Here is a 26,522-nt window from a genome sequence, read left to right on the forward strand (position 1 = left end):
TCTCTTAAAATTAAATAGCAATTCTTCCCCACAGAGGAAGATCTAACCACATCTGATTGCCTGACCAAAAGGTTTTTCTGCGTCATCTGGGAAATCCTGCCCTTTCCAGAGATCAGGAGGCAATTTACTTTTTCATATGGAAATGGTAGATCAGAGATGGAGTAAGTCCTATAAAAGCACTTGTGAGTAATGGAATTGAAAAGCCATTTGTGTCATAACAGAGAGACGAATGACTTGAGATTGATGGTCTGGTCATTCCCTGTCCATGCATGAAGGACGATAGAGCTTTGCCTCACAGACCAGGAAAAACGAATCCTTATTTGTGACCATTGTGGATATTCTAGACCTGATGTCTTCTTCAGAGCACCCTGTATCAGCATCAGCACCTGCAGATGCAGGCCATCACCCTGGACTTCAGGCTGGGAGAAGGGCGAACTGCACCTGAGTCAGGAATGAAGCCTCTTCCTAGAGGTCCTCTCAGGAGAGCCCTGAAAGCGACGGGCCAAAGTCAGAGGGTGGAGGCGGGGCCAGGAAAGCAGAAAGCGGTTGAGCAGGGCACACAGTCGTTGGCAGCTTGGTGAGCCAGGTTCAGGAGAAGAACGGCATCAGCCAGCCATAAACACCTGACCTCACGCTCTAGACACACTTGGGACATTCACAATGCCGTACATGTCCTTTAAAAAAAGTGCTTATTTTGTATTAGGGTATACTCCCATTAACAAACAATGTTGTGATAGTTGGGTGAACGAGAGAAGGGACTCAGCCATACATGTACATGTATCCATCCTCCCCAAGCTCTCCCCTCCCATCCAGGCTGCCACACGACCTTCAGCAGAGTTCCACGTGCTATCCACAGTAGGTCCTTGTTGGTCATCATTTAAATATAGAGTGATGTACATGCCCATCCCAGACCTCCTTCCCTTTTTTTAATGCCCAGGGCCATTGAGCCTTGACTCTTTGAAATCTCTCAGAATCAGTCTAATGATCATTTCAGTGCAGATACTTGTAGAATGATGGTGCTCAGCGAGCCAACAAAGTCTCTCTCCTTAAAGAGAAAGAATGCTATCAGTGATACTGATTCCATTGGAAGATCGTGTTAACTTTCCTTGTAAATGTCATGTACATGAATTTTTAAATGAAAACCTGAACATGCTATTTACTTATTTTTTCAGAGATTTAAATTATAATAATCTTGATGAATTCCCCACTGCAGTCAGGACACTCTCCAACCTTAAAGAACTGTAAGTAGGGACACATTTAGTGGGAGAACTATTCTTTGTGAATGTATTTTAAAAATGTGTTTGACTACTGTATATAATATGACTAAGAAGAATTTGAAAGGTCATATAAATGATGGTTAACTACATCTAAAATGTATTTTATTTGATTCTATCACCAAAAATAGCAGATAATCTTTTAAAATTTATGATGGATTTCTCTGTGTTTATTAGAAAAAGTATTGTATTTCTCTAAGCTATTCTCTTTTCCTAAGTCATATTTTTCCAACATTTATATATGCTCTATAGGTATGTAGAGAACTATATTGGAATTTACTAATTTGCTGAGCATATCCAGCAACAAACTTCTCTAGGTTGCATGAGTCTAGGACTAGATGAATACAGTGTACAGGCTTAGTATATATGTTAGATGCCTTCCTATACATTATTCCATATTCCTTTAATGCTTCATAAATATTATTATAATTTTTAAAGAACCCCACCATTTTTTACTATGAATAGCTAACTTTTCAGCTATTAGGTTGCATATATATCATATTTTTTTTTTAATTTAATTACTTTTCTTAATACCTAAATACATGAATAACCTTTGTGATGTTCTCTCACACTTGGAAAGAAAAATAAACACAGAGTCTCTTCTCTTGGCAGACAGAAATAAGACACCACAGCTAAAGGAGGCAGACAGCACGTTTGTTTATAAGAAAGGCCTCTGCGGGGTTCTGCTGCAGGACGCCCATATGGCGCTTACCCAAGAAGTACCACTCTGTCAGGCTGAGGCAGCCCCAAAACTGCCCACTCACCTCCTTCAGCCACAGACCCATGTAGACCAAGACCACTGACTCTGTCCGTCTGCCGATCAATGATGACATCATACTGATAGATGAGAAATCAATTTGTTATTACAGACTTCACTGAGCTGGGGCACCTTTCTTCAGCTCAGGAAATTTTGTCCTCATAAGGAGATTATCTAAATCTCCACTTAACTGCAGCTTAAGTCAATTTTCTCTCTTCTCTGGCTGCAAATGGGGTCAGGAGGAGTGATCAAATCCTTTCTCAAAGATGGTTTCCTCTGTCTCAAGTCGTTAGACCATGATGCTCTGTTGGATAGTAATGGATGGATGGTTTCTTTTTTATAATACTAGGTTATAAGTTTCCATAAAGCTCGGTTTATTATTTTCAGATTCCTTATTCCTCATTCAAGATGACAGCTTGTGATTTCCTTTCTCCTAGGGAGTGAGGGTGAAAGTTTCAAAATGCATGGAGGAATTTTAACCTTATCCTCTGGTTACTAAATAATGCTGATTATTGCCACAGGTTTGGGGAAGGGACTATGAAATTGATTTTACCCCATAGGTTATTTTCTATAAACTGTCCTTTTCCTCTCTTTCTAGAGGATTTTCATAGCAACAATATCAAGTCGATACCGAGAAGGCCTTTGTAGGCAACCCTTCTTTATTACAATGTAAGTGGTTGTAGTTCTTTTCAGTTTTTCTTTCCAGCAATATAGCATGCATTGTACTTTTAAGCATAATACAATAATGTTCTTATTTGCCCAAGTTTTGTCTCAGTCACTGTAAAAATCCATACAGAGAAGTATATGTGGAGGTGTTTTTGCTAGATTTTAGCTGATGCTGAAGTTATATTAAAGATTCTTCTCTAGGACCGTAAAATGTTCATTGCCTTATGTTTGGTATCTTCAAATGCTTCGTCTCACTTCACAATCATCTTATGAAATGCTTTTTTGCTTATCTCTATTGTCTAAGTAGTAAACTGATTTTTTAAATGTCAATGTCAAAGTGACCTGATCATTCAGAATTTGAACCCAAGTATAGTAGAAAAATAGATTATTATATTAAATGTTCTCACCAAAAAAGCTAAGTATGTGATAAATAACTACATGGGGGAAATTCATTCACAGTGTAATGGTGTGATGCGTACTCAGTTTGTGTCTGACTCTTTGGGACCCTTGGACTGTAGCCCACCAGGCTCCTCTACCCATGGAATTTTCCAGGCAAGAATACTGGAGTGGGTTGCCATTTCCTACTCCAGGGGGTCTTCCTGATCCAGCGATTGAAACCTGCATCCCTGCATTGGCAGGCAGATTCTTTACCACTGTGCCAACTGGGAAGCCCTCACAATATATACATTCACACCAATCGCCACCATGTAAATTTTAAATATACAATTTTATGCTTCAGTTAGGGCTTCTCAGGTGGCTCAGTGGGGAAAAAAAAAAAATCTACCTGCCAGTACAGGAGATGCAGGGACCAGGTTCGATCTCTGGGTCGGGAACACCCCCTGGAAAAGGAAATGGCAATGTCTATGGGGTCACAAAGAGTAAAACACAACTGAGCATGCACAATAATACATGCATGTGTCAATTATACCTCAATAAGTTAAAATATAAGTAGATATATATATTATTACATGCAATGGAGGTCCCTTACTGCAAGAAGGAGGGGGAGATGAGAGAACTACCGTTTTATACTAAGTCTCTATACGCATTCATGTTTAAGTCCAAACACTGAGTTACTTTTATACAAACTAGGGTGTAATTCTAGAAAGATGTCTATGTTCTAGAAATGTGTATGTGAGGATTTATATGCCATAATGGCATAAGATAGAGTTACCGCTTCAAAATATGATTAATTTTGTGTTTCATATTTAGCACAAAACAGAAAATTAATCATGTGTAGGTATATATAGGAAGGTGAAAATATGTAAGTATTAGTCTGGCTCTTAATTCAAAGACAACTGGCAGGTTTGGGGCATAGTATTGGCCTGAGGTCATGAGGGAGAGGTCTGAAATATGGAGGAGGGGGAGTAAGGATAACTTCTGAACAGGACTTTAAGGGCACTTCTTGGCAGATAATCCGTTGTCCTGTGCCAACTTGACGGAGAGGCTTTCTGGAACCGGTAGCATTTGTCACAAATGAGCTGGAATCCCAATTAGCCCTGACAACTGAGAAAAAACATACCATTCATCATTTCTGAAATGTTCTGACAGTCTGTTGGCAAACTAAGGGGGTTAAAGTTTATTGCCAACAAACATTAGTTCTCATTAGAGACTATTTACATACTGGAAGTTGGCAGATTGTATTGCCTTTCTTTGCGCCTTTTGTTTCTTGAAGCCACAGGACTGGTTTTCTTAATCACTCTTTTGATATGGTAATGACCCATGAAGAGGACTAACAGCCCCCAATATTGATTAGCACTCCTATCCGCTACATGGTGGCCATGAATGTTTTCTCCAGGAAACACCTTTCTCCTTGCTTCTGCCTCTATTTCTAGCTCTTGCTACTGCCACTCCCGCCCACACTCCCCACCCTGACTCAATTTCTTTGTTTTTCTCTTGTTGCATTGGCTACCCAGGCTAATTTCTACCTCTGTAGACCCCATCCTATCCGTAACTTCTTCTCTATCCCCTCTGCCACTTCATTTCCCCCTCTAAATCCTCTAGATTTTGACCAGTCTAAGACTCACCTCCCTGCCTCTACCACTAGCAGAGTGATCCCCCTGGAAGCACAGCATCCGTGTTGTCATTCTCTTGCTATGAAACACAGTCAGGGTTGTCTATTTAACTTAGACACCTACTTGTTTCACTGATATTCTCAGCTTTCTGCATGGCTCAAGCCAACCCTCCTGACCAGCCCCCAGGTTCTCTTCAATTCCCAGTTACCAGGCAGTTCAAATATCATTACATTGAAAACACCCATAAAACAAAATATTTTTTTCAGTTCTAATAATGTGTTAACTTTTAGAGCAATAATTAAATTTTAAAAATCTAATGTTACAAAACCCAGAGTAGCAAATTTCTTCTCAAATATAATTGAAGAATCCTTTATGTATGCTGTAAGATTTGACCAGAGGATATTGACCCTCATGTAAATATAGAGAATTTCATCTTCCTTAGCTAATGATATAACTGCCAGCACCTTGAATAATATTTTGCCACTCGATGGATATTCTAGATATTGGAGGTAGAGGAAGAGTCTTAAGTGTTACACAGTGAGTTCAGGCTTCCCAAGCGGCTCTTGGTAAGGATTTCACCTGTAATGTAGGAGACCGGGGTTCATTCCCTGGGTCAGGAAGATCCCCCTGGAGGAAGGAATGGCAACCACTCCATATTCTTGCCTAGGGAATCCCATGACAGTGGTGACTGGTGGGCTATGGTCCATGGGGTGGCAAAAGAGTCAGACACGACTTAGTGACTAAAAACAGCCAGTTCACTTGCTTTTCTCCACAGTAGCTAACATTCAAATCTGCCTTGTCAGAAATTTTCAATAGTATGGATTTCTTACCAAAAGCCTCATAATGTGAGTGAAATAGTTTTGAAGTTTACCTAAAGTCAAATAATCAAAATTACATAAATAATGTAATTTTATTTGTTGAAATTTGGAAGGAATATTCATTTGTCATTCAAGTTCTATGATAAGACATTGGTGTTTGGATTTTTTCAGACATTTCTATGACAACCCCATCCAGCTTGTTGGGAGATCTGCTTTTCAACATTTACCTGAACTAAGAACACTGTAAGTGTTTATTTCTCTTGCTGATTATTTTCTCTTTGCAAGGTTGCTGTGAAGACCAAATGAACGTTTCAAGGGTTTTGAAATGGCCATAAAAATGACCCCTTCCTAGAATTTTCTCCCAGTAATACTCAGGTACTCGTCCTTCTAGGACTTTGAATGGCGCCTCACAAATAACTGAATTTCCTGATTTAACTGGAACTGCGAGCCTGGAGAGTCTGTAAGTACCTGAGTAGCCTCTTGACTTTGCCCAGAATCTCCACTGCCCTTCAAGCCTGACTAGTCTTAACATCAATGAATCAAAATATGTCCCTGTATGATGTCTGAATACAAGAATGATGTCTGGTTTGTGTTTCAACAGGACTTTAACTGGAGCACAGATCTCATCTCTTCCTCAAACTGTCTGTGATCAGTTACCTAATCTCCAAGTGCTGTGCGTATCAGTAAGGCAATAATATTATGTAAACAGGGCTGAAATGACAGGCATTATTTCAGTAATCCTTTAAAGAGGAGAAAGTTCTTTCCTTGAGGGTCTTCAGGAGGTCAGGCCTCCTTGGTCCAGGGAAGTGGCTCTTGGATAGACCCTAGTAAATAACGGCAGTGGAATGTTCCAGGTGGCTCAGTGGTTAAAAAAAAAAAGCCAATGCAGGAGACCGCAGCTTTGATCCCCGTGTCAGGAAGATCCCTGGAGAAGGAAATGGCAACCCTTTTCCAGTATTCTTGCCTGGGAAATCCCATGGACAGAGGAGTCTGGCAGGCTACAGTCCATGGGGTCACAAAGTGTCAGATACAACTTAGCAAATAAACAACGATAATGCCAGTGGACCCCTGGTTTCCAAGTCCCAAACAGTCTCCCATCAGCGTTTCAACTGGCACACGTTCCTTTCAGAAAATGGATATGAACAAGCCAATATAACTTCATTCCCACCTCCCTCTAAATCCTCTGCAAAGCAAGAAAGAAAAAATCATGGTCAGAAACCCAATACGGATGCCAAAATAAAATTATCAGACCCACACAAACCTTGATAAAGGCAACCAAACATTCTTCCAGTATAGTTGTGGGTGCCATGTTCTAATGTTTCATCTAACAGGTAACAACTTGCGTATGTTATTTCTGTTGCCTTGGACTTCTGTTCTCTGCCCTTTCCACATTTTACAAAACGTAGTTTATAGGAACTGGGAGAGCCTGGTTTTGACCTTCCACTTTTCAGCCTCCTCCTTCCATGCCCTGTTAACACCCCCTCCAGCACTGAGGGGATGTCATGAAAGCACCCTGGGTCCCTTGCAGGGCTCTGTTCCCAGAAAGGAGACTTCTGTGGCAGCTGTGATTCTAGTACAAGCTTTGTCCAGTAGCAAACAACATGCAGCTCTACAATGTTAAGTGGAAGAATGGGAACTTTCTTCAGGGACTGAATAACTGGGAGAAAGCGTCTAGACACCAGTAGGTGGAAATCTCAGCAGCCATCTTGGAATTCTGCCCGCCATACCTAAGACAGGCTGGACACATACTCAGTTTTGAGGAAGCTGGCTGAGCACCAGGACCAGGATTTCACCCATTATAACTGATAAGTGGGGAGGCAGTATTTAAATTGCATCTGTCTCCACAAGGTCACGCAGAATGGTAAAGCGCCTGAGTCTAGAGCTGCCTGCGCTGAGGCTGACTGGCAAGCTGGTTAAGAACAAAGGCTCCGAGGTCTGTTTTTCTGGTTCAAATCTGGCCTCTCTGTCACTGCAATCACAGTATCTTGAGCGAATTATTTATTCCTTCCAGGGCTCCATTTCCCAATCTATAAAAGATCTATAAAGTCTACTTCCTTCAGGGGATCATCATGAGGATTCAGTAAGTTACTACAAGTCAAACACTTATACCAGCACCTGGTATAAGTGTCAGCGTGCCCATGTGTTAGCACTTCCCCAGCTTGCCCAAGTGTTAGCACTTACCGTCATCTTTCTCACTTCCTGTACAACATTATTCTTTCCTTAAGTGGAAACCTTGAAAGGCCTGAAAGAATGCAGTTGTATGAATGGCAGTATCTTGCTATTTTCTTTTTTGCTTTTTGGGTTATTTTGGTTTTTGTTTTTTGTTTGTTTGCTCTTTCCATTTTTTCTTTTTTGGCCATGTGGCACGTGGGATTTCCTGGCCAAGGATAGAACTCAAGCCCCCTTTATTGGAAGTGTGGCGTCTTAACCACTGAACAACCAAGGAAGTCCCTATCTTACTATTTTCAAAATATGTCAATCTATAGTATTAATTTGTTCTTTATAACAACCCATATCTTTTCATTTAAGGAGAGAATTGAAAAAGACATTAATGCTGCATTCAGCACATCAACCAAGTAGAATTAAAGTTGAGAGCACAACCACAGGTCTTGACCTTACTCCAGTCTGCTTTACGTTCTGGAAGTACAGGTCTGAGTGCTCCCTTCCTGTGGCTGGATCATCCACTGAGTACCTGCTAAATGAGGCAGTGTCACTGTACATGAGTGATTTTGCCTCCAAGTTACTTCTCGTCCATGGGAATAACTTGGCTATGCATGGCTTTCCCCACTGAGTAGCTGGTGATCTTAGTCAAGTCATTTTGCTTTGTATGGGAATCAACACAATATTTCCCTCATAAGGTGACCACTAGGATTAAACAAAATAATTCAGGCCAAGCTGTAGACATGGTGTCTATATATAAGAAGTGCTTGATCAATGTTAGCCATGAAAATCATTAGGTAGAAGGTAGGTAGGAGGTGACACTGTGTTTTTATGTAGAAGAAGGTTTCATATGCCTCTCCTGAGAGTTACACAGGAAGGCTTGGCCCCCTTGCAGTCTGTGGAGGTGAGCGAACCAAATTATTATCAGCTTTTGTATGTGTCCACTTTATCACATTCACTACTTTTCACAAATACACACGGCATTGTTAATCAAGTGTTATTTGTGTATAGATGCAGAGTGTTTTTTTCACTGGTTTGGTCTTTTAAATTTCTAGTGTAAACTACAAATTTGTGTTTCCACACAGCTTTATCTGAATTATTCATGCGTAGTAAGTTGAACTGTACTTCTATTTAAATTCCATGTATTCAATAAATATAAGATAAAGTAATCAATTACAAGAATAAAATAATTTAAAATACTCTCAGAAAACACTATGGATTTTTTAAGTTGCATAAGTGGTGATCTTGTTTTAAGATTTAGAATCAGGCATGAAAATAAGTTAGCTGATTAGCAGATAACTTTTAAACATGAGACAAGATTTTTTTAATATCTATCTGTTACTTTATCTACTAGCTTTCTTTTTTTAAGCTTTCTGCAAATTACCATGGCTTGTTTTAGATTAGCTATATTATACTATAAATATGTCCAGATGTTTTTGTTATTCTGTAATTTGTTGAGTTTTGGCTGAAGACTTTCTTAGATTTCCCACCCCCCCCCCCCCCTTGTAATGATTGATTTCAAAGTTAGTGCTGTGTTTTGAATTGTTGATGGGATTTTTTTTTTTTTTTTTCCGTTGATTAGAAAAGAACCAACAGTCATTCTCTTAGCTGTAGAGATATAGCAGCTCTTAGAAACAGAGGCACAATTATTTAACTTAATTTGTACTCGTTTCTGTAAGATAATAGCTAGAACATTGTAGATCATCACTAACAAAATATAAATAAATTCATTAAGTAAATTATTTAAATCAATTAAACAAGTATAACAGTTACATTTCAGTTGACATCTGAATCTCCTGCTTAATCCAATAATGCCTATGACTACCTGCTCCATGTCAGGGCTGGGGAAACGTTCAGTCTGCCTTTGGGAGCTGGATCATCGTGAAGGGAAAGGGAGAGAAAAGCATATTTCCTGACGACTAATATGTAACAGATTTTTCCCTTTTGTACCTTCTGTTTTCAGAGACCTTTCTTACAACCTGCTAGAAGATTTACCCAGTTTTTCAGTCTGCCAAAAGCTTCAGAAAATGTATGTCTGTAAGAGTCTCTAAGTCACCAAGTGAAACCAAGAGCCAAAACTCACATTTCCAGGGGTCGTTGGTTTGCTTACCCTGTGGTTCACTGGGGAGACACGTGAAGCTTGTCCTTCTTACACACATGACTGCATAGGATGGCTGTAAAGTTGGGAAACATAGATAATATTATTTTACCATACATTACACTATAAGTAAAGCATTTATTATAGTTTTTTCTCTCTAACCTGGTATAGTAATGAACTGGGTTTGTTTAAGCTCTGGATTTTTTCTAAACTTATACCTTCAATGAGTGGCATTAATATCTTTTTTTCCTGAACACAAGTGAAACTCATATGTATGGCATTAATTTTGAAAACTGAGAAACTTGAGTTTATTTGTATGTTTGCTTCACGATAATCACCTTCAGAGGAGATTCCATATTTGTCTTATTTCAGGTGCTACGGATGCTACTTCTGCATAAAATATTTTAGAATTCCTCTCTTAAAATTGCCTCCTGCATTAGACATCAGCCTTTTTGAGTCATGCTTTGGTTTTGATCAGAACAATATTAACCATCTACCCTTTGCCACTTAATTTTTCTCTGAATGCCTTTGGGCAATTAAGGGAGGGGAAAAAGCCATCTTTGGAAGATAAACATTTGACCCTCCTGAAGACCCTCAAAGCATATAAGAAAGGCTCAGAAGGCAGAACCTGGAAAGGCATCCTCAAATTGTTTGAATGATGCTGCATTGGGAATGTAGCTCTAGGCTCAGTAGTAAAGAATCCACCTGTAATACAGGACACTCGGGTTTGATCATGGCAAGCCACTCCAGTATTCTTGCCTGGAGAATTCCATGGACAGAGGAGCCTGGTGGGCTGCAGTCTAGAGTCTCACAGAGTCAGACATGACTTAAGCAACTGAGCATGCTCACCCAAAGGAATAATAAGTATTTGTTTGAAAGAGAGGCAATACTTATTTAAGTGTATAAATTGTCCCGTTCTTTTTAAAACAAAAAGAAATTTTTTTCAGTGTCACTTGGCAGTCGTAGTTCGCGTGTTCCTTGATTAAGGGAAGGTAATCACTTGTAAAATTTCTCTGAAGACTTATCTTTGAAACCGATGACTCTGAAGTCAATCTCTGGAACCTGTCATTTCAGAGACCTGCGACATAATGAAATCTATGAAATTCAAGCTGACACTTTCCAGCAGTTGTTCAGCCTCCGATCTCTGTGAGTACCGCCTCCCAGAACTTTCCCCATCATAGAGCAGTATTTCTCTCTTTGGGTCTTCCTCTAAGAGTTCCTTTTCAATGTATGCATATACTGTTGGGCCTTTGTACGTGTATCTGCCATAAGAAGGCAAATATTTTGCTTATGATCATTTCTAGGAACAAGTTCAAAAGTAGTAAATTTGCAGTCAGCAGACATGAGACTTAGATAAAGAGGAAGGAGGCCAAGCTATAAATAGCCTGCAAAATGTGATTCTATTCTCATCCAGGAACTGGCAGAGATCGTTTGGCATGCAAAAACAGGGTAACCACACAGTTCTTCCTGCCTGTTTTTCTTTCCTGGTCAAACAGTTTTTCAGTGCAAGTCTCTCTGAGGGCATAAGAGTCACCTGGAGATGACTGTAAAAAAATTCAGAGTCCAGGCTCTCACCTGCCTCAAGAGTTAGACCCTCTGGAGTGGGGCCTGGGAATCTATATTTTAACAAGTACACAAGGGTTTGAGCACAACTGTCCTAGAAAATGCTTCTGTTGCTCAGATGACTAAGATTTGTAAATATTAAATTCCATTCTATGATTGAAAAGACCATATATTAACTATAGGTTTAAAAAAAAAAAAAAAAACTTAGTAGTAGATTTTTTTATGTGTGTGAGGCAGTTAAAAAAAGTTTAAATTTTTCCATCCCGAAACTGGATTTCAATGTCATTTTGATGAATGATGGCAGTATGTAATGTTTTAACTGCAGGACATAAACCTTTTCTTTCCTAAAGTTTTTCTTAACATTTAAGAGACCATCTAGGTGATCACTTACCTAGAGACAGACATCCTGGAATGCGAAGTCAAGTGGGCCTTAGGAAGCATCACTACAAACAAAGCTAGTGGAGGTGATGGAATTCCAGTTCAGCTATTTTCAAATCCTAAAAGATGATGCTGTGAAGGTGCTGCACTCAATATGCCAGCAAATTTGGAAAACTCAGCAGTGGCCACAAGACTGGAAAAGGTCAGTTTTCATCCAATCCCAAAGAAAGGCAATGCCAAAGAATGTTCAAACTACTGCACAATTGCACTCATCTCACACACTAGCAAAGTAATGCTCAAAATTCTGCAAGCCAGGCTTCAATAGTACATGAACTGTGAACTTCCAGATGTTCAAGCTGGATTTAGAAAAGGCAGAGGAACTAGAGATCAAATTGCCAACATCTGCTGGATCATCAAAAAAGCAAGAGAGTTTCAGAAAAACATCTATTTCTGCTTTATTGACTATGCCAAAGCCCTTGACTGTGTGGATCACAATAAACTGTGGAAAATTCTTAAAGAGATGGGATTACCAGACCCCCTTACCTGCCTCCTGAGAAGTCTGTAAGCAGGTCAAGAAGCAACAGTTAGAAATGGACATGGAACAACAGACTGGTTCCAAATAGGGAAAGAAGTATATCAAGGCTGTGTATTGTCACCATGCTTATTTATATGCAGAGTACATCATGAGAAATGCTGGATGAAGCACAAGATGAAATCAAAATTGCCAGAAGATATATCAATAACCTCAGATATGCAGAGTCATCTGCAACCACCCTATGGCAGAAAGCGAGGAAGAACTAAAGAGCCTCTTGATGAAAGTGAAAGAGGAGAGTGAAAAAGTTGGCTTAAAACTCAACGTTCAAAATCTAAGATCATGGCATCCAGTCCCATCACTTCATGCCAAATAGATGGGGAAACAATGGAAAACACTGAGAGACTTTATTTTGGGGGCTCCAAAATCACTGCAGATGGTGACTGCAGCCATGAGATTAAAAGATGTTTGCTCCTTGGAAGAAAAGCTATGACCAACCTAGACAGCATATTAAAAAGCAGAAACATTACTTTGCCAACAAAGGTCTGTCTAGACAAACCTATAGTTTTTCCAGTAGTCATGTATGAATTCGAGAGCTGGACTATAAAGCTGAGTGCCAAAGAATTGATGCTTTTGAACTGTGGTTTTGGAGAAGACTCTTGAGAGTCCCTTGGACAGCAAGGAGATCCATCTAGTCCATCCTAAAGGAAATCAGTCCTGAATATTCATTGGAAGGACCGATGCTGAAGCTGAAACTCCAGTACTTTGGCCACCTGATGCGAAGAACCGACTCATTAGAAAAGACCCTTATGCTGGGAAAGATTGAAGGCAGGAGGAGAAGGGGAAGACAGAGGATGAGAAATGGTTGGATGGCTTCACCAACTCTATGGACATGAGTTTGAGTAAACTCCGGGAGTTAGTGATGGACAAGGAAGTCTGGCGTGCTACAGTTCATGGGATCCCAAAGAGTCAGACATGACTGAGCAACTGAACTGAACTGAACTGAAGCGACCATACCCCCATAAAATAATACCATTCCTCAAAACATTTTAAATTCACCTTTAAGAATCACTTTCTCCCCAGAATTTAATTTGAAAACCATCTTGCTCTGAATTTAATTGTGTTGCCCTTTCCTTACTTTTGGTCTAAAATCATCTAATGAATTTCTTTTACTTTTTAAAATAAATGTCAAACAAAAAAGTGCATTACCTACTTTTATTACCCACCTTATTCACCAGGTTGGAGTTCTGGCTGTTTCCAAAAGTTAGTTTTTTTAAAAAAAGAACTTTTTTTTTAGTTGATAGTTTTAATAATTGGAAAAGGAAATGGCAACCCACTCCTGTATTCTTGCCTGGAAAATCCTATGGACAGAGGAGCCTGGCGGGCTACAGTCCATGGCATCAAAAAAGAGTCAGATAAGACTTAGTGACTAAATAACAAAGAGATATTTGATAACACTGTATTGCATAATTGAAATTTGCTAAAAGCATAGAACTTAAATATTCTTCACCAAAGACCCATGGATTCACTCTCCTGGGTCACCGTCCTCACCCTCCTAACCAGCTTCTCTACCATCAGTCTCTACCCATTCATCTCATTTTCCAAAGAAAATATTTCTTAAGCAGAAATTGACTCATGTCACTTCCCTGCCTCAACAATCTTCTGTTATTCCCCTACTGTCTTTAATACCAAAACCAAGCTTCCCAGCACCACCCTTCAGAACCTGATCCCAACCACTGGAATACCTTCAGCTCTCACCCATCAGCTCCCAGGACCTGACACATGGGCCACTGTTTCTCCTGGCCCTCTCACCCATTCCATTCCTCCCCACCCTCAACGTGCCCTTGTCTGTCCCATAAGCACAAGCTCCCCTGTCTTTGAACCCGCTCCTCTCTGATGTGCTTTGCACATTCTCTGCAACAGGACTCCGCGCTCCGCACTGCCATCAGGTAGACCATGCCTGACCTGAAAAATGACAAGGATTTTTTTCATTTTCTTATCCCCATGGTCTAGTGCAGTGGTTTCTCTCATTATTTATTCAGAAAACTAAGATCATGGCATCTGGTCCCATCACTTCGTGGCAAATAGATGGGGAAACAGTGGAAACAGTGTCAGACTTTATTTTGGGGGGCTCCAAAATCACTGCAGATAGTGATTGCAGCCATGAAATTAAAAGATGCTTACTCCTTGGAAGGAAAGTTGTGACCAACCTAGATAGCATATTCAAAAGCAGAGACATTACTTTGCCAACAAAGGTCTGTCTAGTCAAGGCCAAGGTTTTTCCAGTGGTCATGTATGGATGTGAGAGTTGGACTGTGAAGAAAGCTGAGTGCTAAAGAATTGATGCTTTTGAACTGTGGTGTTGGAGAAGACTCTTGAGAATCCCTTGGACTGCAAGCAGATCCAACCTAAAGGAGTCCCTTCTAAAGGAGATCAGTCCTGGATGTTCATTGGAAGGACTGATGCTAAAGCTGAAACCCCAATACTTTGGCCACGTCATGCAAAGAGTTGACTCATTGGAAAAGACCCTGATGCTGGGAGGGATTAGGAGCAGGAGGATAAGGGGACGACAGAGGATGAGATGGCTGGATGACATCACCGACTCGATGCACATGAGTTTGAGTAAATTCCGGTAGCTGGTGATGGACAGGGAGGCCTGGCGTGCTGCAATTCATGGGGTCACAAAGAGTTGGACATGACTGAGCGACTGAACTGAACTGATAGAAAAACCCGAACAAACATTTTGGCCAACCCAATAGTTTGAGGATTCCAAACAAGTTCTGTGCCAAATACTGGAGACTCTGGAGCCAGTTTACTTAGATTTGAATCTCAGCTGCTGAGTACTCTGTGACTTGGAGCAAGTCACTTAATACTCTGTGTTTTAGTTCTCACCAGTAAAACGGAGCTAATGATAATACTTACTTTATCAAGTTGTGTTGAGGGTTATGAGATTTTATGTGTAAAGAAGCTGGTGACCATACCTGGCACATAGTAAATATGCAGCAGTGTTGCTGTTGCTGTCATCATTACTAGAACAAGCACATATGCTTTTAGGGTTATGTAAGTGAGAGTTCTCACAGGAATCAGAGTCAGTTCTCACAGAATCAAACACCCTGATGGCCCAAATGGAGGGACACCTACACAGGTATTGGCAAGCAAGGGACGCGCGTGTAGAAACCAGCAGCATGATGGAGACGGGGGCTGAAGAGACAGGGAGGAATGAAATGTGTTTCCAAAACCCAGGAAGCCCTGAGGCACAGACAGGGGGTGCCATGGTTGAGAAAGTGCACAGCTGTGCCAAGATTCCAAAATCGAGGAGCAGACCACAAGGAGACCCCGACTGCTGTCCTCCAGGGACTTCCACTGGGACTCCAACAGAGAACCTCAGGGAGCCTTGAAGGTGCAACCTGAGAGATCAGGGCAAGAGAGGAGAACTGGCTCCCCTGGGCCTGTTGGGAGGATTCCCAACAGGAAACCTCCTGTGCAACCTGTGCAACCCGTTGGGTGCACAGGTTCATGACTAGGAATGGAATTACTGTCCTCTGAGTATAAAAGTGCTGCACTCAATATGCCAGCAAGTTTGGAAAACTCAGCAGTGGCCACAGGACTGGAAAAGGGCAGTTTTCATTCCAATCCCAAAGAAAGGCAATGCCAAAGGATGCTCAAACTACCGCACAATTGCACTCATCTCACATACTAGCAAAGTAATGCTCAAAATTCTCCAAGCCCGATTTCAGTGTGTAAACCATGAACTTTCGGATGTTCAAGCTGGATTTAGAAAAGGCAGAGGAACCAGAGATCAAATTGCCAACATCTGTTGGATCATCAAAAAAGCAAGAGAGTTCCAGAAAAAAACATCTACTTCTGCTTCATTGACTGTGAATCACAGCAAACTGTGGAAAATTCTTCAAGAGATGGGAATACCACCTGACATGCCTCCTGAGAAATCTGTATGCAGATCAAGAAGCAACAGTTAGAACTGGACATGGAACAACAGACTGGTTCCAAATAGGAAAAGGAGTACGTCAAGGCTGTATATTGTCACCCTGCTTATTTAACTTCTATGCAGAGTACATCATGAGAAACGCTTGGCTGGAAGAAGCACAAGCTGGAAGCAAGATTGCCGGGAGAAATATCAATAACCTCAGATATGCAGATGACACCACCCTTATGGTAGAAAGCGAGGAAGAACTAAAAAGCCTCTTGATGAAAGTGAAAGAGGAGAGTGAAAAAGTTGGCTTAAAACTCAATGTTCAAAAACTAAGATCATGGCATCTGGTCCCATCACTTCATGCCAAATAGATGGGGAAACAATGGAAAACAGTGAGAGACTTTATTTTGGGGGGCTCCAAAATCACTACAGATGGTGACTGCAGCCATGAGATTAAAAGATGTTTGCTCCTTGGAAGAAAAGCTATGACCAACCTAGACAGCATATTAAAAACCAGAGACATTACTTTGCCAACAAAGGTCCATCTAGTCAAGGCTATGGTTTTTCCAGTAGTCATGTATGGATGTGAGAATTGGATTATAAAGAAAGCTGAGCACTGAGGAATTGATGCTTTTGAACTGTGGTGTTGGAGAAGACTCTTGAGAGTCCCTTGGACTGCAAGGAGACCCAAGCTTTCCATCCTAAAGGAAATCAGTCCTGAATATTCATTGGAAGGACTGATGCTGAAGCTGAAGCTCTGGTACTTTGGCCACCTGATGTGAAGAACCGACTCACTGGAAAAGATCCTGATGCTGGGAAAGGTTGAACCGGGAGGAGAAGGGGACAACAGAAGATGAGATGGTTGGATGGCATCACCGACTCGATGGGCATCAGTTTGAGCAAGCTCCGAGAGTTGGTGATGGACAGGGAGGCCTGGTGTGCTGCAGTCCATGGGGTTGCAAAGAGTCAGACACAACTGAATGACTGGACTGAACTGAATGAGGTGGATGAACCTAGAGCCTATTATACAGAATGAAGTAAGTCAGAAAGAAAAGCAAATATTGTATATTGATTCACATATATGGAATTTAAAAAGACAGGTCTGATGTACCTGTCTGCAAGGCAGCAATGGAGATGCGGACATAGAGAACAGACATATGGACACAGTGAGGGAAGGAGATGGGGGACAATTTGAAAGAGTAACATTGAAACATATACATTAGCATATGTAAAATAGGTAGCCAGTGGGAATTTACTGTATGATGTAGGGAGTGTAAAGCAGAGCTCTGTGACACCCTAGAGGTGTGGGGTAGGGTGGGAGGTGGGAGGAGGGTTCAAGAGGAAGGGAACACATGCTTACCTGTGGCTGATTCATGTTGATGTATGGCAGAAGCTAACGCAATATTGTAAACCAATTATCCTCCAATTAAAAAAAAAAGCTTTCCAGTTTCCCCCAGCTTAGGGGGGACTTTCAAACAAGAATGTAAATGTTCTGTGAATACCATTTATCCTAGGTAATTTAGGGGCCCGACACCATGAATAAATTACCTTGCATTAGAGAAAAGTTGACAGTGGTCATTTTCAGTTTCCTCAAATGCCTACGCTTTAGCTCCCCTTTTGAGTCATGAATTTTAAAAATACAAATTTTAAGTTCCTTGCTCTTTTTTAAAAATGTGGAAGTTCTTATTCTTGTAAATTACCTACATGTTGTTACACATAGGTGTGGAGGAGAGGGGCAGTGAATTTCTCAATAAATTATAGGCTTTGTTATCAAAGAATTATGCTTCCAACATATATTAGCCCCTTTTTTCTTCATTTCCCAGTTAAGAATTTAAATGTCCATTCTCTTTACTGGGAATGTTTTTGAAAGTATCTCTGTGTTTCTCTTAAGGTCTGACATGCTGGACAATATACACAAATTCTTTTTGGGTTTCATTATGTATCTGGGAACATTTTATAACTTAAAATTTACTTGCCCATCAGAAGAGCTTCAGAAGTTCCTGTCTCTCCCAACTCCCCAACCCCCACTCATCTTAGAAATGCCTTAATAAAATTTTACAACCATGTTAAAGTCAACTTTTTATCAAGAAAAGAATAAAAACTAAAATATCCATCTGAGTGATTTTCCTGGATTGATTTAATAAACAAGGTTGCTTTCAAATTCTCTCTTTAATCATTTTATACTATCCATACATGCATCTGAAGGATGATTTGATAAAGTTAATTGTCCATGTCCTGAATGGAAGTTAAATTTTGTTAGAAGAATGAATATATATGGTAAAACTTCACAAGGTCTTCTTTTATATAATCTTCTCACTTGCCTTTTTTTTTTTTTTTTATAGGAATTTAGCTTGGAACAAAATTGCAATTATTGACCCTAATGCATTTTCCACCTTGCCATCTCTAAGAAAGCTGTGAGTATTTCATGACTTGTTTATGGCATGTTTTTTGATAATTGGGCAGTATCTGATTAATCAAAAATGAATGTTGGTTTTGCTGGAAAAGCCTGGGCACAGAATGCTGAGTCCTCAGTGTCCTCCACACTAGAGTTGGATCAAACTAGAAAGGAGCAATCCTGCTCCCTGCCCCTCCAAGGCCATGTGGATCCTTATAATTGAAGATCTGGGTGACAGCTGGTTCTGGTTATTGAGGTGAAATTTTCCATTTTTGCAAGCTATCAGGTGGAATGGAATAAGACATCAGTTCATTTCTAAAGGGCTTTCATTTCACAGTTTGCCATACTAACAGAAAATCTTCCTGTCCATTTTTATCCTCCCTTCCCAGCCCTTGCTTCTTCCTCTTCTCCACTCCCATCTCAGAGAGAAAGAAGGAATTGGGTCAGACAGAAGTTAAAGAGAGGAGGAAGAAAATAAAACGCAAACGATGTTTTCAAATTAGATGTAGCGCCTCCCACTAGATTTTAGATGTCCCCCCCACCGCACCCCACCCCGCCCCCCGGCAAAATTGAGGCATGACAACCACTCCAGTATCCTTGCCTGGAGAATCCCATGGACAGGGGAGCCTGGCAGGCTACAGTCCATAGCATCACAAAAGTGTCGGTCAGGACTTAGCACGCAGCACGTCGCATCTGCCAAAATCAAGCTGAATGTAGAAATTACAATTTGGATATGATTAAAACATTTTTCTTTCTGCAATTCTGATTGCAGATAGAAAAGTTGTCAGGAGCTAAAACCAAAATGGTTCCTTTTACCATTAAGAGTAAGAACCCTGCTTAGAGGTTTTATGGAGCAGTTTAATAATCTTGAGGTTGCTTTTTTAATGTAATCGTTATATGCTAACACAGACTAAAAGCCAATTTTTGTTTGATGTTTTGCAGGGACCTCTCGTCCAACCGCCTGTCGTCTATTCCTGTAACTGGGTTACATGGTTTAACTCACTTAAAATTAACAGGAAATCATGCTTTACAGAGCTTGATATCATCTGAAAATTTTCCAGAACTCAAGTGAGTTTGTCATTAAAGCTAATAAGATACATTTGTGGTCATGTGAAATAATAGACGTGTTATAGTGGTTTTCAAAATTTATGGGACTCTTTTGAATTGCATTTCATGCCTTCATGTCCCCCACCCCTGGGGCATTGTTAGGACAAACCCTGGAGTAGGAGAATGTGTCTTCCTGACCACATTTCCTTTGTTTCTCTAAGATGCCTCCTGGAACATAGAGTTCATAGAAAGAGTTTGAAAACCATTGATCCATGAGATAGAAACTAGAACATGTAATTAAATAACATTATAACATAATTGTACTCCTGTTGACATTTTAAAATTCATTTTGCTTATGTATATGTTCTCATAAAATCTATTAAATTAATATTTGTTTGAAGAAGTAATGCTCTTTAAAACCTGTCACACTTATTATCAATAAAGAAGTCCCTTGAAAAATTTTATATTGTTTACCACTGAGCCACCAAGGGAATATATATAATATAGAGAGAGAATATACATGTATATTCTCTGTGTATATTAAACCATAGTACTTTTCATATAATTTTAAAACCCCAAAACAGAGTTTATAAATAAAAGAAAGGAAAAAAGTCTATAAATACCTCTAAAAACATTTTGCTATTTCCTTCCAGATTTGGTTTCCAATGTATTTTTAATTGTTAGACCACAGTACGTATACAAATTTATATCACATTTTTGTCACTTAACACTATATGATACTATAAATACTACTTAACAGTGCTACAATTTCCCCAGTGATCCTTTTTTTTTTTTCATGTTTTTATTATGGAAATTTTCAAGCACAAAAGTAGAGAAAATAATATATCCATTGAACCTCGGTAACTATCAACATTTCATGACAATAATTTCTAACTCCATTGTTATTATGAATAGCACTGGAACCAACATCTTTATGCACATAGTTAATAATTTAGACTATTTATTAAGGCTAAAACCCACAGGCAGAAGTATTAAGTGAAAGAAGAGCACTATATTTGGCAATCTGTTTCTTTCAGTGTGTGTTTTTGTTTGGTTTTGTTCATTCCAAGGGTTATAGAGATGCCCTATGCATACCAGTGCTGTGCATTTGGAGTGTGTGAGAACGTCTATAAAATTTCTAACCCGTGGAGTAAGGGCGACAACAGCACTGCAGAAGACCTTCATAAAAAAGATGCTGGCGTATTTCAAGTTCAAGGTAAGATCAGCTGTGTCACTGACAAATCTGTGTCAGAAAGGCGCCTGAAAAAGTCATCAAACATATCATCTGAACTCCAGACAAGCCTCCATATAATCACCCCAGCAAGCTGAGAATCAATCCTACTTTTTAAAGAGTCTCAGAGAAAGAGAAAACTCCTTTAGGACTCAGTCTGAAATGTCATATTTTCTGTAAGTGAATTCTTCATGCTTATCGTTAGATCCCTTTTAGCATACAGTATCCTCTGGGGTAAATATTAACACTGATTATGAGTACTTTCATAAACTTTTAAGAGGGTCTCATCCCTGTGGGTACCTTTTTCAAACATGCTTCTGAGCTTTTTACTCCAGAAGATAAATATTTTTATTCTTAAACCCGAGTAGAGTGGAGGATATAGACATTTTAGGTGCCTCCATATCTCAGCAGAAGAGCTTAGGAATCCAACTTCTTACCCAATTAATCCTAAAACATTCTCACCTCCTACCCTCCACAAGGCTATCTGTCAGGAAAGTGAAATGAGATAATGTCTGTAAAGCACTTGGCTTTCCTTGAAGTAAGACCTGACTTAACTAGACAACAATGCACCTCAAACCACACCTGTGGTAACAAGCGGGTGCTTTCCTTTTCTTGCCAACCTTGCAAGTTTGCACAGAGTCTGAACAGACTGGCTTTTCTTCCTCTGGGTGTTAATGATTTGTTGATTCCCAAGCAAGTATGCTTTGTTCTGTCTGCACATTTCGTTGACTTGGCTTCCTGCACATGTATCCGATTAAGGAGCAGGTATTCCAGCCCTTGGCTTTTTTGTTTCACGCTATAGCGTGTGTCTTGCTCTCGTTCTTGCTTTCATTTTTGCTTTTCCTGCCTCGTTCACCCTAATTTCTAGTATATTTATTCATCAACCCCTTCTCCCCCTCAAAAAAAAAAAAAACAATTAGAATGTCTAAAATGTGCCAGGCACTGTTCTAGGTCCTAGAGGCACACAATGAACAAGAGAGAGGAGGTTCTTCATGGAGTTTATTTTCAGAGACTGTGATTCCCAATCCTGGGCTGTCTATTGGAATCACACAAAAGTTTTTTAAAAACACTGATGCCCGAACCCCACACCAGACCAATTAAATCAGTGTCTCGGGGAAAGCATGTTAGATTAAAAAAACTCCTGTTTCACGGGTAGCTAACCCAAGCACCGAGCAGTTACGTGATTTGTCCTCTGTTTAGCAGAATACCCCAGAAAGATGGAAACTTACTAATTCTCCCTCTTGTATTCAGAGAACACAGTTCAGAACATCTGCACTGTAGTCATCTGAGTGTTAGAACATTGGATAAAGTGGTTCTTCCACTGAATGCAGACCCACGCTCTCTCTCTAATTTAGGTCAGAGCGATTCGGGGCCGTAGTGAGCTGCAGGGAACAAGAACAGAATGAGAGAGCTCCAACATTATGACAAGGAACCCAGGGTTGGTTACCATCCCTCGTCCCCAGTTCTGCCGGGATAGTTGTCAAACAGTAGCTTGAGTGGAACATCCCAAAGCAACTACATCATAGACTTGAGAGAAAGCCCAGGGAGAAGTGGGATGTTTGCCCTTCAGTTTCCTCTGTGACATTTCATGTCTCCAGGGCAATCCAGGCCTCTCTCCTCCCTGGGAGTTGGTCCCTCTAAAGACAGACAGAACTAATCATTCCAGAATTTCTCATTCCTGCAGATGAGCGTGATCTTGAAGATTTCCTACTTGACTTTGAGGAAGACCTGAGAGCCCTTCATCCGGTGCGGTGCTCACCTTCCCCAGGTGAGAAAGGTGTCCCAACAGCCTCAGGAGCGGTACCCACCCTTAACTCTGAAGCCGTCAGTGACATTCAGCTACACCTCCAGGCAAAATCTGTGCCATCTTAGCAGCTCATCAATATCCCACCTCATGCAGACATTTAAAATACAAATGTTTATTTCCTGGAGTTGGTCTCCAGTCATAAACAGGATTTTTATAGGAGACTTTTGATTCAGATTAATGGAAATTGAAGAACCAATCATGTAGTTAGAGGTATATGTAATTTTTAAAATAATATTAGCTCTTTAGCCTGAACTGGTATGCAACAGTCTTGCTTCATGTAATCACTGATTTTTGACAGTGATTTCTTAGGTTCTCTCTAAAGAGAACCTATTTGGTTAAAGCAAATAATAGTTTTAGAGATAAGTAAAAATTTCTATGTATGTTAATTACTTCATTGTTAGTCCCTTTCTCTGAAATAGGATAATCCAGTTGGGGGGAGGAGGAAGACAGCAGAGGAGGGTTGATATTTTACTTTCAACAGTTTGATGGTTCTTTGCTCCTAAACAGCAAACGTCAGTCTAAACCTAAGATGACATTCTCATGAAATGCATACGACTCACACTTCCTCTTCTAAAATCACAAAGTGTTTCCCTAGGATTCTGCTTCCCTGTTTACAGAACCTTTTTGAAACATTCTGGAAAAATATATTAATAATAAAAAGTCCAGGAGATCTGGTTTGTTACCTGGCCCCCACACTGCTATATTTGGGGAGCCAGAATCCAGTAATGTAAAAACTCTCTGGCTCCATTTTTCTGGGTATAGGTTGAAAACCTGGGCATCTGGTATACTCATCTTTACATTAAATAATGGTTTAATGAAGGGGATTCCCTGGTGGCTCAGAAGGCAAAGAATCTGCCCGCAATGAAGGAGACCCTGGTTCGATCCCTGGGTCAGGAAGATCCCCTGGAAGGGAATGGCTACCCACTCCAGTATTCTTGCCTGAAGGATTCCCCCGACAGAGGAGCCTGGTCGGCTACAGTCCATGGGGTCAGACTCAACTCAGCCACTAACACTTTCACTTTTTTTTTCCACTTAATAAAGTGGGAAAAGAGAACAGTGTGTTCCCAGGGCTGTTACTGGCTTGTATCTCTTGGTGTCCCGATAAGAGAAACCAAAAGGGGAGTGTGGCAAAAGTCGTGAACCCTCATTTGACACCCATCTGTCTCTTCTTTGGACTTCTAGGCCCTTTCAAACTTTGTGAATACCTGTTCGGTAGCTGGCTGATCCGAATTGGAGTGTGGACCATAGCGGTTTTGGCACTGACATGTAATGCCTTGGTGACCTCCACAGTGTTCAGAGCCGCAGTGTACATATCCTCCATAAAACTGTTAATCGGGTTAATAGCCGCGGTCAACATGCTCATGGGGGTGTCCAGTGCAGTGCTGGCTGGCGTGGACGCCTTCACTTTCGGCAGCTTTGCGCAACACGGTGCCTGGTGGGAGCAGGCGGTCGGCTGCCAGGTCGTCGGCTTTTTGTCCATTTTTGCTTCGGAATCTTCAGTTTTCCTGCTCACCCTGGCAGCCCTGGAGCGTGGGTGGTCGGTGAAATGCTCAGCAAAATTCGAAACGCAAACTCCCTTTCCCAGCCTGAGAGCGACCCTCGCGCTCTGCGCGCTGCTGGCGGGGACCGTGGCCGCCGTGCCCCTGCTGGGAGGCAGCGAGTACAGCGCCTCCCCGCTCTGCCTGCCGCTGCCCTTCGGGGAGCCGCGTGCTACCGGCTACATGGTGGCCCTCGTCTTGCTGAATTCGCTTTGCTTCCTCGTGATGACCGTCGCCTACACTAGGCTCTACTGTCACTTGGAAAAGGGAGACCTGGAGAGCATGTGGGACTGCTCCATGGTGAAACACGTGGCCCTGCTGCTCTTCACCAACTGCATCCTGCACTGTCCCGTGGCTTTCTTGTCCTTCTCCTCTTTACTGAACCTCACCTTCATCAGCCCAGAAGTCATTAAGTTTATCCTCCTGGTGATCGTCCCCCTTCCTGCCTGCCTCAATCCCCTTCTCTACATCCTCTTCAATCCACATTTTAAGGAGGATCTGGGGAGCCTGGGAAAGCAAACCCACTTCTGGACAAGATCGAAACACACAAGCCTGATGTCTATTAACTCTGACGATGTGGAGAAACAGTCCTGTGACTCAACCCAAGCCTTGGTGACCTTCACCAGTGCCAGCATAGCCTACGACCTGCCTTCCAGTTCCGGGTCACCACCAGCTTATCCGATGACTGAAAGCTGTCATCTTTCATCTGTGGCATTTGTCCCGTGTCTCTAATTAATATTAGAGAAAAAGTTGTCAAAAATTGAAAACCCAAAAATATGAGGTTGAGTACATCAGAGCGGAACCAAAAAGAACTGAGTTGAAATTCAAATTTTTTTTTTAAATCTCTGTGTCAAAAAGCTGATAATTGTTGATACTAGAGAGTGAAAAATCAGTATAAATGCTGCTTATATAATTTGTTCAGCTATGGTAGATAGTCCTACTTTTCTGGTAAGCCTAAAATACGTATATATTTAAAAAGCAGATTGAAATATCCAAAAAATTCTCCATGATTTCAATTGAATTTTTTTTTGACTCACTTGCTTACAAAAGAGGTTTTAAACCAGAAAATCCCTTAAAATATGCCTGGAGATATCAGGAGAAAAAGAATTTTAAATAGCCTACATTACTAAGTAATGGTTGTAACCAATAGGATTTCATCTTAATGACCGTGTGGAGATGTTTTAGTACTGCTTCACTTTTCCCAGAAAAGATCCTTCCAGGTCACCAATCCCGCCATGAATGGATAACATAAGGTACTACTCATTCATTCATGTTCACATCATTTTTAGAGATGCTAGATTTTATGAATCAGCACTAGATGATTCTACCCTCAGTGGAATAAAATTGCTTACAAATATTTTGAAAGGAAAATGAACTTAAATTCTTAAATTACCATGAAAGCAATCAGGTACAGACAAGGTCTGATTTCTCTAATTCATTTTAACTCCTTGGTGCCCCGAGATGAGAAGAAAAGTCCATTGCTGGCAATGGATATATTTAGAAAAGATGGAAAGCAACCTGGGATTTTTTTACCTTGGTTGAGTACACATTTTTCACAGGAGGTTTTATCACTTGATTCACACTGATGTGTATCATAAGGTAATAATCAAATGCAGACACAACATAAATTAAATCCACTGACATAGCTTCTCACATGTATCTCTAGTAGCTTTGGCAAGTGTCTGAAACCAGTTTTGGCTCACCAGAAACATGGTAACATATTCTCCTGTTTATTTGGCTTGGTTTTAGCTATGTTGTCTTTGGGTCAACCCACTTGATGTCAAGAACATGACTTCTCTGCTTATTCCTCCATGTTTAATATGTGTTAGGTATTATAAGAGGCAAAATTATTAAATACTAAAGGTCAAAGGATTAATTTGTAACTTCTGTTATACTACATTAGCTTCAATAAATCCAAACCAAAAGACTATTAGGTAGATTTATTTTTATATAAGCATGTTTATTTTGATCAGATGTTTTAACTTGGAATTGAAAAAAATACATTTATGAGATGTTTTATAAGATGTGTAAATATAGAATTGTATTTATTACTACAATAAAGATTCAGTAACACTAAGGGCCATGATAATAAACCATGTACAGTGGCATATTCTTTCATATATATTGTGTTTCTCTGCCCATTTTTCTTTAAATTCATTAACTGTATGTAATATATGTAAATGTATATAGTTCTTGTAAATAGATTTCAAACTTGCTTTTCTATTGGGTACAAAATAAATTTGTAATAAAATGTGTGACTATAAGACAAAATATTTTCAAGTGTTTTAGTGAGTCCATACATGGACTCCTAAATA

General features: G+C 40.4%; 1 protein-coding gene across 1 annotated transcript; it reads left to right on the plus strand.

Annotated features, from left to right (window-relative positions):
- Positions 1–362: 362 nt before the first annotated feature.
- On the plus strand, positions 363–26,303 carry LOC113888688 (leucine-rich repeat-containing G-protein coupled receptor 5-like; the record flags this gene model as incomplete). Its single annotated transcript, XM_027535717.1, has 14 exons — positions 363–507; positions 1,887–2,059; positions 2,630–2,675; positions 4,107–4,154; positions 5,641–5,770; positions 5,919–5,987; positions 6,129–6,200; positions 9,651–9,716; positions 10,860–10,931; positions 18,532–18,603; positions 19,527–19,652; positions 20,702–20,847; positions 22,547–22,630; positions 23,852–26,303. Coding segments are annotated over 14 exons (2,337 nt in total), but the record flags the coding sequence as incomplete, so codon positions are not given.
- Between the last annotated feature and the right edge of the window lie 219 nt (positions 26,304–26,522).

The sequence above is a fragment of the Bos indicus x Bos taurus genome, unplaced genomic scaffold (assembly GCF_003369695.1).
Source record: "Bos indicus x Bos taurus breed Angus x Brahman F1 hybrid unplaced genomic scaffold, Bos_hybrid_MaternalHap_v2.0 tig00001023_arrow_arrow_obj, whole genome shotgun sequence".
NCBI classification, from domain to species: Eukaryota; Metazoa; Chordata; class Mammalia; order Artiodactyla; family Bovidae; genus Bos; species Bos indicus x Bos taurus.